Source organism: Arachis ipaensis, chromosome B1 (assembly GCF_059453495.1).
Source record: "Arachis ipaensis isolate K30076 ecotype BB chromosome B1, ASM5945349v1, whole genome shotgun sequence".
In the NCBI taxonomy this organism is placed as follows: domain Eukaryota; kingdom Viridiplantae; phylum Streptophyta; class Magnoliopsida; order Fabales; family Fabaceae; genus Arachis; species Arachis ipaensis.
This window is the reverse complement of record NC_142436.1, coordinates 406,180-420,278: the sequence shown is the minus strand read 5'-3', so window position 1 is coordinate 420,278 and position 14,099 is coordinate 406,180. Positions and strand designations below refer to the sequence as shown.

Sequence of the window (14,099 nt, the reverse complement as noted above, 5' to 3'; positions counted from 1 at the left end):
GCGAATCAAATGCTTCTTTTGTGTGGAAAGCTGCTTCATCATTCATCAACCTTACTATATACATAGGACGTGAACCTTTACCTAATACCTTATAAAGTTATAATAATAATACCATGTAAGTATGTAACGTAACACACACCATGTCCAAGGGTTTCCCTACACCATGTAACAGCCACCATGGTCAAATTTTATTCCATATATATATATGAGAAAAGGATGTGAATTATATGATGTATCATAAATATAGTAAAATAGATAAAAAAAAATAATTGACACAATTAATATGTAAAAATACCCTGTATTTTAGAAGTATCTGATTTTGATTGTTATGCTAATTAATGATATACGCTCATGCTGGCTTTAGAATTTGAAGTTTTGAATTACTAAAGTCCTTTCATTGCCACCTTTGATAATACTAAAACCTACTATCACTATAACAAAATAGCATATTTAATATTTGGTGACGGTTTTAACTGTCACTAAATGGTTTTGTGACCGCTAAAAAAAGCGTCACAGATTTGAACGTCGCCAGTTGGCATAATGACGGTTTTGGACCACCGTTAATAAGGAGTGTCGCTAAATTGTTTGTGACGGTTTTTAAAGTATAAAACCGTCACTAATTTGTAACAGGTGTTTTTTATACTGTATTTCGCGACGTTTTGAAACTGTCATTAAATTAATAAATCATGTGATAGTTTTTAGACATATTTAATGACTATTTAAACCGTCACTAAGTTAGTAGTTCTTACGATAATTTTTAGGCATATTTAGTGACTATTTAAACCGTCACAATATTTTTAGTGACAGTTTTTCGATTTAAAACTGTTACTAAGTTATTTACTAAGTTATTTATTCCTGTGACAATTTTTTCCTGTATTTAGTGACTGTGTTAAACTATCATAATCTCTTCAACATCAAAATTTCTATTATCAAAAGTTGAATTCTCCATAAATGACATTGTTTTTCAACAAGTCCAAATTCAATCCCACAAATTTTACAAAAATAACAACAATGCATTTCAAAAGTTAAATTCTACAAGTTTTAATTACATAGTCATAATTCATATATATGATGAGTATATAAAAAACTTGTATGTAAATATTCAAATTTGATATTTAACGAATTTCAAATAAGATATTTTAGTTGCTAATCAATTTTTATTCTCTAAAATTTTTTAAAAATTATTTTTGTTGGATAAGTAGTTAGTCCTTTTTTCATTTTCAATCGAATTTTTAATATACTTATTAGATAAATAAATTTTTAACAAATTTTATAATAAGACAATTAAATTTCAAAAAATATTATTATGAGATAAATTATTTCCTCTTCAAAATGATGGAAGAACCAATTTATTCCAATTTATCCAATAAAATTAATTGCTAGACATCGATCTAATAACTAGAAATGAAAAAAATATATGCATGCCATATATTTGCTTAATTATTTTGAATGAAGTGACACATGCAGATCATGTTATTTTAATCAAATTAAAACCATGCATATGGTGCACTCACTAGCTAGCTTAGTGTCTTGTAATTAATTATATTTATTTTTGTATTAGTTTTTTTATGATATCTGGATAATTTTGCTTTACAGAAGATTCCATCCAGAATGAATGAATCCAAATGCAAAAGAAACATCGTCCACTAATTTTGATAGATTAAGTGATGAATTGCTTAGAGTTCTTTAAGCAGGATTGGACATAGATTCCTGTGTTACACTAATTCTCCTTAATATTTAATCTACTAAACATAATCTGGATTAAAGAGGAGTTTATGCACACATTTTTATCCCTAAAGTATCTTTATCATGTATATAAACAAATATTTTTTTGCTATTTATATGACTCGAACCTAAGAGTTCTTTGTTAGAGTATAAATTACTTATTATCTTAATTAATCTCACATTTATTATAATTTTACATATTTAATAAATAAAATTGTAGATTAATAGGACTAATAGGAAAAAAATTAAGTAAAAAGATGATGGCACAGATGTTAAATATATATATATATATATATATATATATATATATATATATATATATATATACTTTTACTTGACATTAAAACTAATGATAAAAAAGAAAACAAATATTTTTTATATCATAAAAAATATAAAAAGTATAAACAGTAATACAACGACAACTACAAAAAAAGTATAAACAATAGAGTAAATATTATTTTTCTTTAGAGAAATTTTAGGTTTAATTACTCTATTGGTTTTATAGTTTCACAAAATTTTCAATTAGGTCTCTATACTTTTTTTTTCCTTTTAATTGGGTCTTTATACCAATTTTTTTTTCTTCAATTCGGTCCCTTTTAACAGTAATTGGTTTAATTATATAGGGATCCAATTAAGGAAAAAAATTAGTGCAGGAACCTAAATAAAAAGAAAAAAAGTATAGGAATCTAATTAAAAATAAAATTTGGTGCAATGACTCAATTAAAAAAATATATAGAAACCTAATTAAAAATTTCGCAAAACTATAGGAACCAATAGAGTAATTAAACCTAAATTTCACTGCTAAGAAAATATATTCACATAGTTAATGGACCTAAGGAATGTAATTCCTTTATGGCCCAAAGAGCTGGTATCTACATTAATTCATGGAATAATAGAATAGAACATCAAAATTCTTTTCTGATAAATGTTAGCTTATATTTACATATTCAAAGTAGACATATAAAGTGAATAGGATAAAATGGACTCAAAGTCCCAATCCATTATTCAAAAAATTTTTTCTTTCATTTGGTACACTTGAATATAATTAACCAAGATTGATGATATGTTTGTCTCTTTTTGTAGAAGATACCTAAATTTAGAAGTGAAGAAAACACATGATAATTTATTTTGTGGCACAATCAATATATAACTTTAGTTAATACTTTACTTTGAAACAAAACAACTTGGTTGTAACTTAGTGGAAAAGATAATTACCTTATATATATATATATATTTTTTTTTTGAATCTTTTAATATAATTTGTTGGTTATTTTTTCTTCTAGCGGTGCAATGGAAATGTAATAGTGTGGAGGATGTTTGCACCAAGCAAATAGCAATTCAAGCTTTTTGCCACTTGAAATTAAAACATTAGAAAGATATCATTTAATTACCCTTTAGCCACTTAGTGCTTAAAATTAAATCCATATTATTCTAATTCAAAAATGTAGTGAGTTGGATATGGATTAGTGAGTTGGAGCACAAAAAGTTTTGTTATATGGTTATGCATGGTTGACTAAATATTAATTTTGCTACATGCTCCTTGCTTCACATGTGTTTAATTTGTTTAAATTTGTGATAATGATCTCATCATCATCATGAGTTGATTAACAGCTACCACCCATTATTGAAGAAAAAAGAGATTGACATTTGCTCATTTTTAATTAATTTGATTATTGCCCTACTTTTCACTTTATTATCATGCTACTTCAATTTGGCTTTAATTTCCTTTGCCAAATAAATGCCAACAATTTAGATTACAAAAGCATCTCTGCTTTTAGGTATCACAATATATTAGATAAAATATTAACTACCTACCCCTCATTTTGATGCCCTACTATGGTTTCCCTAAGTTATCTACCATTTCTATTACTAAATAATAAAAGATAAATCACATACATCTCTTGAAATAAATCAAAATTACACATGTATGTGATCAAATTCTGTCAAATAAATTAGCATCTTTATCATTTTCAATCAAATTTTTATTATACATGCTGGATACATAAATTCTTAAAAAAATAATTATAAGAGAATTAGATAAAAAAATATTACTATAAGATAAATTAGTCCTCTTTTAAAACAACAGAAGGATAATTTTGTCTGAAAGAAATAATTTTTGTGGACCTATAGAGAATAAAAATTTATTAAAAATTAAAGTGTAAAATTTAAAATTTTCTTGGGATCAATATAGTCTGAAATGTTGTAAAATAAATTAAGTAGTTATTTGTCGTAAAAAAATTGAAATTTTTTTCCGCAAGTTTATTTACTGGTCATTCTACAAATATTTTATGATGAGTAAAAATTTTTAAGAGTAAAATTATAAAAAATAAATTTATTTAGAATGAAAGTAATATGATTAAGTGTAATTTACTTAGATGTGATTAAAAAATAATTGAATAATAATTATGTACCGTAAAAAATTAATATTATTGATGGATAAAATTAAAATTTATTTCTATGTATCGTTTTTGTTCCCGACGTTTTTGTCATATTTAAGTCTCTAATGTTTTAAAATCGTCTCAATTTTGTTCCGCCGTCAATTCTGTTAACAGATTCCTAATGGCAGGACAACATTGAGCCAATTTTAAAATGTTAGGGATTTAAATAAGACGATTTAAATGTTAGGGACAACTTTAGAACTTACCCCAAACGTTGGGGACAAAAATGATACTTTACCCTTCTAGAAACTATAGAAACTGCGAAATAAATATAAGAGAGATGAAATGAAGAGAAAAATGATCTGAATGCTAAAATTTTGGACATTTTATTTTGAAGATTGTCTAATTAATGAGAATATTCTGCAATTTTTTAATTTTAAAATTCAAAGTTGAATTTAGTATGAATAATTGTAAGGTTTGTAGAGATATTTACAATTAATAAAGCCAAAATAAATAATGTTGGCTATCTAATAGTTGAAAACCAATTTATTGTCTACCAAGTTGTTCTCTAATTTCTCCTAATACATGTTATGAGAATATGAAAACAATATAGTATTCGCATAAAACCTTTTAAAAAGGATTATTATTAGTGACACTTAATAAACTAAAAATCATAGATATAAGTATAAAGAACATAGAAAGATGTTAATTATTTAACTTTTATTCCTTGGTTGGAGGAAGCAGCATGATTGAAGACAAAAGTTAAGATTGTGGACCAACATTGCACAAATTCATAGTATCCAAACCCAAACATAAGAATCAATGAATCATGATTGGTCATGGTCATGGTCCCTTCCTTTTGTTCGTTGCAAACTTGCAATAGCCCTAAGTGTGGTTCAAATGGCGCCAACGGTGGATTTGGGCCAAGCTAAGGGGACATAGCATAAGGGCAAATTTGGCATAAAAAATATTGTCACCAAGGATAACACATACTAAGGAATAGAACAACTCTTTAAGGATTTAAAAATAACTAGTTTTCTTGTGAAAAATGAAATGATAATTGATATACAAATATGTATATGTCAATTGTCAAGAAGTAATTTAATATTAAATTATTTAATAGTTCTCGATTATTATTTTAATAAGAAAATATTTTTATAGAATAGTCACCTTAAAAGTATTATGACCAAATTCTAAACATAATAGCAACTTTTTTAAATCTTATTTTTACATTTAAAAATAAAATATAAATAACTATAAATAATATTTTCTTATCTATCATTAATTTTCAAATGTTATTATTAAGAATTTAACAAATTTTGTAAGAAAAATTATAGTTAATTCTCTTACTATATATATTGAGATACAAATATGTATATGTCAAGTAGTAATCTAATATTAAATTATTTAATAGTTCTCAATTATTATTTTAATACGAAAATATTTTATAGAATAGTCACCTTAAAAGTATTATGACCAAATTCTAAACATAATAGCAATTTTTTTAGATCTTATTTTTACATTTAAAAATAAAATATAAATAACTATAAATAATCTTATCTATCATTAATTTTCAAATGTTATTATTAAGAATTTAACTAATTTTGTAAGAAAAATTATAGTTAATTCTCTTAGTACAATATTTTTAAAAGATTTAAATTAGAAAATATTAATAAAAAGACAAAAACTACTAATTCAATGATTCAGTATTTGGATCAAGTCATTATTACCAATTTGATTTTGATAATAATTATGGTTGTAATATATTAATGACAAATAATAAATAAATCTGAAATACAGTAAATTTTAGAGTGAATACTCCACCTGACCCTTAACAATTACCTCGAAAGGACAACGAGGCCCCCAAGAAATAAAAACACATAATCTGGCCCCTGATCTTTTTTTTTTTTTGACTGATTAACCCCTGTGCCAAAACAAAAACAACATTGACTTTTTTTGACACAGGGGCCTCGTTGTCCTTTCGAGATAATTGTCAAGAGCCGAGTTGGATTTTTTTTGTCAAGGGTCTCGTTGTCTTTTGAAGTAATTGTCAGGGTTATTTTGGGTTTTTTTCTAAATTTTTTTATCAATTTTCATCAGTAGTGGTATACTCATAACAAGTTCAGATATTTAAATTCATCATAACTCAACAGAGAAATTACCAGTGATCACTTACATGTATGTGATTTAATTTAATTCCACAATTGTGTGAATGCTGTCCACAAAAAATTAATACTCAAATAAATAACAATAAATTATTATAACACACTCTTTTAGAGTTCTACACTAAGAGTGGGAAATGACACAAAGTACAAGCAGCACATTATTAAACAGTGAAGAACTTATCTCTAATAATCTTAACAAACACAAACACAAAAACAAGTTGAAGTTTGAAAATGGAACCTTGAATTCTTTGAATCCAATGTGCTGCTATCTATCTATCTAGCTACTTTATAAACTCATCTTCTTAAAGTAGTTCCACATATGCTCACAAGGATCAAGATCAACAACAACAATGGCTACTACCAAGTTCAGACATGTCTTTGGTAGATTATGGGGTTTTGCTACTTCTTGTAAGAAAAATAGTAGCACCCCAATTGGCTCAAGAATTCTCCAAAGGGATGTGGAAAAGGAAGAATTTCAGTATGCTAGTACTCTGTGCCTATCAAAATACTATAGTGTCTTTGTGGTTCGTCTTGCAATCATGGTAAAATATCAATTCAATTCTAACTTATATGATTGTTTTTAAGTTTTAGATGTTAGTTACAATGTAAAGTGTAAACTTTGTTTGGTTTTGCCACCGGTATTTGGATCATATTATCAGAAATCAGGCTAATTTTCGGCCGGAGAATTGTTTCGGCCTATGTTAGTATTTTGATCTTATTACCAGAAATTCGACTAATTTGTCTCGAGAATCTGTATGTAGGACTCAAACTTGAGACTATCAGAAAGTGGACTAGTTAGTCTACCACTCGACCAACCTATGTTGGTAGTTACAATGTGAATGATTTGCTGAGAGAAATTCTTAGTGCTAATTACAAGGCTTAGTTAGATTTGATCCTTTGATGTGCATAAAATGAAATAACCATTTTTGTTGTTCTAATTTCTAACCATTGATTCTGTTTCATCATGTAGGTTATGCTAGCTATCTTGATTGGTCTTCTTACTATACTAACATGGCATTTCACAAAGATTTATACAACAAAATCTCTTAATAGCTTAGCCTATGACTTGCGTTATGAGCTTCTACAACGCCCAATCTTGAGGATGTGGAACATTTTGAATTCTACTTCTGAAATTACAATGGCTCAGGTCAAGCTTTCTCAGTATGTGATTAGAAGCCATGGCAATCTTACCACTCAAGAAAACCAAGTTGAGGTTAATCAATTTTCATTGTTTTTCCATTCAATTTTAATTAAGTTGTGTAATCAAGTCCTTACTATTGCAAAGTTTTCAAATTTTCATATAATTCAATTGATCTTTATCTAAATTTGTAAGGTGAAACAACAGTTTATTCAATTCAAGCATTTTTTCTTCTTGTAATGGTAAATTTCTCTAGGGACTTGATAGAAATTGTTAAACTATAGTGATCAAATTGGAAACTAGGCCAGACTATAATGACTGCAAAATAATTAAACCTTATAGTTATGTTTTGAATTTAATCTTGATGCATAAAGCAGTTTTATCATTCAATCGCATAACGACACGTCGATAAAAACGAACTACTTTTTACATTAATTGCGTGAATAATCATCTGAAAGAAGGGATATAATTGAACGACTGTGTAATTTACATTATCATTGCATCAAAATTAAACTTGTGATTGGTAATATCACTTTACTATCAGTTTGCTTATTTGTTCTGTTTTTTTAATTCTTAGCAGATGTATGAAGCAATGAGAGCAGTAACATGGGCACTTTTTGCTAGTAGAAAAGCTCTTAACTCAATCACTGTCAAATACAATAATGGTTTTGTTCAAGCATTCCATAGAGACCTTAAAGATAACAACACATTCTATATTTACTCTGATCTTGCAAATTATTCCATTGGTGCAAGTGCAAGTAGCTCTAACAGTGACATTAATTATTCATCACTTTCTTCTCAAGAATCTTGGAATGATCATGATAACAAGTCTGCTGTATGGTATCGCCAGCCATTGGATCCTGTCACCGGCGAAAAGATTGGAAAAGCAATGCAGATTGCCCCAGAAGACTCAATCCACATAGCAGGCCTATCCCAAGTCCCTGATGGGGTGGCTTCATGGCGTGTCGTCGTGAGCAAGTTCACAGATTCGCCTTTGCTTTCGGCTGCATTGCCTGTTTGGGATCCTTCTAACAAGAGTATTGTGGCTGTGGTGGGAGTAACAACTGCACTTTATAGTGTAGGACAGTTAATGAAGGAGCTTGTTGAGTTGCATAGTGGACATATGTATTTAACTTCTCTAGAAGGTTACTTGCTTGCAACTTCCACTGATGCACCTCTTCTTACAAATTCAACAAAGCCTCCTAAGCTTAAGATGGCTGTAGATTGTGAAGATGAAGTGATAAGGCTTGGAGCTGAGTATTTGAAGAAAAGTTCTGGTAACAAATTCCCTCCTAGCCATGAGGTTCATGTCGCGAATGTCAGGCTAGGCCACGACAGATATTACATCGATTCGTTCTTCCTAAACTTGAAGAGACTTCCTATGGTACAGTTGAATACAAATACAATGCCTTTAGGATTTAAAAAGAATCTGTGAATAACCAACTACTACTATATTTCAAATTAATTGCTTGAATTTTGTGGCAGGTTGGTGTAATAATCATTCCAAGAAAGCATATATTAGGCCAGGAAGATAAAAGAGCCTTCAAGACTTTGGTTATTCTGATATCTGCATCAATGTGTATTATAGTCATTGGATGGGTTTGCATTTTGATTTTGACAAATGGAGTCTCAAAAGAAATGAAACTAAGAGCAGAACTTATTAGTCAGCTTGAAGCTAGAAGAAAGGCAGAGGCATCAAGCAACTATAAGAGCCAATTTCTTGCAAACATGAGGTTGATTTTCTCAGCTTCAATCTGATTGATTATGCTAAAATTGTGTATAGATTTTGGTATCTACTTTTGTTTTATCAAACATGTAATTAGGATCCTTCTTTTTGGTGCATTGCAGCCATGAATTGAGGACACCTATGGCTGCAATAATTGGCCTACTCGACATTCTTATGTCCGACGACTGTCTAACCAACGAGCAGTGTGCAACGGTTACTCAGATAAGAAAATGCTCGACTGCGCTGCTCCGGCTTCTTAATAACATCTTGGATCTCAGCAAGGTGACATATTTAATTATTTTGCTCAAGAACATTCAATTATAAGTTCCTTGAAAAAATATGCACTTACTTGTTTGGAAAAACTTTCTAAAGATTCATAGAATATAGGTGGAATCAGGAAAGCTAGTTCTAGAAGATGCTGAATTCGACTTGGGAAGGGAACTTGAAGGACTAGTGGATATGTTTTCAGTGCAATGCATGAATCACAGTGTAGAGACTGTCTTAGACCTATCTGGTTAGTATATAATATGAATCATATTTTAGTATGAATCTAAAATCTTATTTTGGTGACTAGAAATCTCTTCAACAATGATTCTGATGCAACATTTTAATTTTTTGCAGATGATATGCCGAAGCTAGTTCGCGGCGACTCTGCTAGAGTAGTCCAAATTTTTGCAAATTTGATCAACAACTCAATTAAATTTACTCCTTGTAAGCCAAAATTTATGTTCAAGTTTTTCTACACAAGTAGTGCTGGTGAAGAAGTTAAGAAAATCTTATAAAGATTTGTCATATTGGTTCTTTTACTATGAATCAAATAAATCAATCAATAAATAAATAACTAGGATTACTAATCTTAACCCTTTGAATCGGTTTCAGCTGGTCACATTATTCTGAGAGGATGGTTTGAGAATCCAAATCCATGTAGTGATAATGCAAATTATCTTATGGAAGAGAAGAATTTACAATGTGCACAAAAGACTAGAGCAAGGCAACATGAGAACCATGCAAAGAGGACTTCTAAGAGGGATAACAAAGCAATCCTATGGTTTGAAGTTGATGACACCGGCTGTGGTAAGAACCTTGCTAAACTTGTCTTAAAAAGATTTAGCCTGTGTCTGTGAAACCTCAAGGTCACGGGTTCAAGTCGTGGAATCCTTATGTAATTATCAGGTTAGGCTGTTTGTATTTATTTGACATGTTTATATATAACTTATTCATATGAATCTCATGCATTTATAGGTATTGATCCAAGTAAATGGGATTCTGTGTTTGAAAGCTTTGAGCAAGCAGATCCCTCAACTACTAGACTGTAAGTAATTTAAGTTTTAACATAAAATCTGCTGAAATTTTCTTTTAGCTAACAAATGAACCTGATTTTATTTATTATTATCTAGAGTTGTCAATTGCACTTTCAAATTCAATTTATTTTGAACATATATCCAATAGTAGAAAGAACCTTTGAAATGATATGGGCTGAAGGCCTAGGTAGTTATGGAACCTTTACTTATTTTCAGGCATGGAGGTACTGGCCTTGGTCTTTGCATTGTCAGAAGCTTGGTGAGTTAGACCCTTAATATGTTATGTTTTCCACAATTCAAGTACAAATACCATTAAAAATCACCATTAATGTGATTGTAACAACAAAAACCCTGTGCTAGCATGAAGCATATGCTAATATCAGTTGCATGTTTTAAGCTTTAACATTACTTTGCATATAGAGAACATTATTTAGAAAATCAGATTTTCATGCCTAGATTTGTATATAAATGCATTTGATCTCTTTAGTTCTCTGGGGTGGCAGGTTAATAAGATGGGTGGAGAAATCAAAGTTGTCAAAAAGGAAGGTCCCGGAACACTGATGAGATTATACCTGCGCCTCGATACGGCCGGGGATGACACAGAACAACATTGTTTGGTAGATATTGCAAACAATGGCTTAGTGGTGAGTAGAATTATCACTCTTGTCTTTGTCTTAATGTCTCTGTATTTCTCTCCTAAGACGCTTACCAAACACGGCCTAAGTCCTGAAATAATATGCATTGTTTCAGGTATTGCTTGCACTGCACGGCAACATGGGAAGATCAATCACATCTAAGTGGCTGCAGAAAAATGGGGTGTTCACAATGGAAGCATCTGAATGGAATGGATTAACACAAATTCTAAGGGAACTCTTTCATACAAGGAATTCAGCAGGAATTAACAATGACTTTGATTTACACTATCCAATACATGAGAGTTTGAAGTCCAAGTTACTTAGCATACAAGAAATCAAGAATCCAGTTTTTGTCATCGCAGTCGACATAGGACTACTCGATTTGAGCACAGATATATGGAAGGAGCAGCTTAACTTTCTTCACAGATATGTGGGGAGGGCGAAATTTATATGGGTTCTAAACCATGACACCTCTAACACCATTAAAATGGAGCTTAGAAGAAAAGGATATATGATGACAGTTAACAAACCACTTTACAAAGCAAAAATTGTTCACATTTTGGAGGAAGTTGTAAAAGAGAGAAATCATGAGATGCAAAAGAAGAACATGGATGAGCTTCATGAGAGTGATTATACTCATTGTGATGCTGCTAGCTCGGACGATTCGGACATATCCGAATCAGGTCCTTGTAATCCTGTTAGTAGTACTAATCATGAAAAAAAAAGTGAGAAGGTTGAGCAGTTTCATAGATTATCACTGTATAGGATTAACAACTGCTTAATAGGATTAACAGATGAACATTCAGAAGCTAATAATACTCCAAAGAAGGAAGAGTTATGTCAAAATAACCAAAACTCTCCAAAATCATTGTCTCCAGAACAAGACTATTTTCCAAGAGAAGCTCATCAAGGTGAAGATTCTGAGAGCAGAGGCAAAGAAGAGCATAGGATCATCGGCGGCTCGGCTAGGCCGGTAAATGGAAAGAAATCTCTTGAAGGGTTAAGGATATTGCTTGCAGAAGACACACCTGTGATTCAAAGAGTTGCAACCATAATGCTTGAGAAGATGGGAGCAAGTGTTGTAGCAGTTGGTGATGGACAAGCAGCAGTGGATGCTTTGAATGGCTTGCTTGGTGTTGAAGATTTTAGAAGAGACTCAAACTTGAATGAAAGGAACACAAGATCATCATCTTCTCAAACTGAAATTCTCAGTTTCCCTTCATATGACTTGGTCCTAATGGATTGTCAGGTATGAACTGAAAATGAAAAAAAGCTGTATTAGTATTCATTTTATCTTAAAAGTTTTAGAAGCTCCTTCATGATTATACAAAAAAACCAAAAGTATAGGAACTTTGTTAGAACGACAAATAGGTCTCTGACCTTTTATCTCAAAAACAAATAAGTCTTCGACTAAATGAAAATACAAAAACGTCCGTCACTTTCTAAAACGCGAGACATCTTAAATGTCTCCTATTATAAAAAGTGAGGGACGTTTTTGTATTTTTCATTACTTAGAGACTTATGTGTCTTTGAATTATAAAGTCAGGACCTATTTATTTTCTCAAAATCTAAACTATAAAAACTACGACTTTGTTAGAAAAGTTTTAGATGTACGTTTGGTTCGTGTTTATATTTTTCTGTTTTCACGTCGTTTTTTTTTTCTTTACGAAATTCTGAAAACAAAAAAATATTGAAAATGAAAACGCAAACCAAACTCACCTTAAATTAGGTTAAAAAATTTGTACAACATAGAATTTTATTTACAAACTATTAAACTACAGAGAACTAGTTGAAAATTAATTAAAATTACCAAGATCCCAGATATTGCTGGCAAATAGTGCCTCATGTAAAGTAGTTGTTTTCAATTTTTCATCCATATAGATCATAGTTAACTGTCACACTTGAGTTTAGCTTCTAATTCTTGTTTGTGTCTTTGTGATGAAAATAGATGCCAAAGATGGATGGATATGAAGCAACAAAAGCAATAAGAAAATCAGAAGTGGGAAGTGGAGTTCACATTCCAATAGTTGCTCTCACTGCTCATGCAATGTCATGTGATGAAGCCAAATGCTTAGAAGTTGGAATGGATGCTTATTTAACCAAACCAATTGACTTCAAATTGATGGAATCCACTATTCTTTCTCTCACAAGAAGAACAATATCCTAACTTATAGATTTAGTCTCTTCTTTTTAGACATCATAGGCAAGTACAAAAAGAATAATATATATGTATTCAAGTTTACTACATATATATATTAACATAAGAAAAATATAGCTCAACATATTTACCTTAATTGATTCAGTTGTAAATGTTGCTCTTTGCTTCTTCCATTATTCAGATAAGGCCTTCTTTTCTTCTTCTTTTTTTTTTTTTTTTTTTAATCTTTTTATTGTTTTTGTTCCTCATATTTTCACATTTCTTCTTGTGTGATTTTTTTTTTTTTTAAATAAGAGGAAAAAAAATTAAATACTCTTGAAGAATAGAATAAAAAGGGAAAGCATTACAAATGAATTACCATATATGCTTAACAAGGTTTGTAATAATGATCTTATATTTTACAAGGATATGAGCTCAATTTTCATTAACAATGAAAGGTGGACTTTGATAAATGACTCATATATAATCTCAATGAATGTAAAAACTTTTAAGTAAATAATTTATCATAGATATTTTTTATTTCTATAAGTAATAATCAAATTCCCAACCACATAATTAGTGAACAAAACAAGCTTTGCCACACCACACCATACCACACATCATAGTTAAATTAGTTAAACTTTTTTTTTCAGTTCAATGAACTAGTTATTATTTGATTTGTATTTTTATTTTCTGTTATCATATTTAGTATTTTCTATTTTTTAAAGATTTTATAAAATAAAAAAAAATGAAATTCTATAAAATAAAAATATTAAAAATAAAAAATACAAACCAAATACTCTTTCTTTTTTGTCAGGAAATACTCTTTAAACTTTTTTCGATAGAAAATTTTTTTGTTGCCCACGATATCTTTTAGATCTAAACTCCATTCAC

The 14,099-nt window shown here is 29.8% G+C and overlaps 1 protein-coding gene across 2 annotated transcripts; it reads left to right on the top strand.

Annotated features, from left to right (window-relative positions):
* The first annotated feature begins 6,409 nt into the window (after positions 1-6,409).
* On the top strand, positions 6,410-13,424 carry LOC107641453 (histidine kinase 1). 2 transcript variants are annotated; one of them, XM_088500721.1, is made up of 13 exons: positions 6,410-6,810; positions 7,239-7,481; positions 7,984-8,790; positions 8,892-9,139; positions 9,255-9,414; positions 9,520-9,646; positions 9,754-9,843; positions 10,012-10,206; positions 10,375-10,444; positions 10,650-10,692; positions 10,937-11,077; positions 11,184-12,317; positions 13,017-13,424. In XM_088500721.1, the coding sequence occupies exons 1-13, from the start codon at positions 6,619-6,621 to the stop codon at positions 13,233-13,235; spliced, it is 3,669 nt and encodes a 1,222-aa protein (XP_088356847.1). In that variant the 5' UTR covers positions 6,410-6,618; the 3' UTR covers positions 13,236-13,424. The 2 variants fall into 2 exon arrangements, with proteins under 2 accessions (XP_088356847.1, XP_016200731.1); XM_016345245.3 differs by having other exon boundaries at positions 6,458-6,810; positions 7,987-8,790.
* The last annotated feature ends 675 nt before the right edge of the window (positions 13,425-14,099 follow it).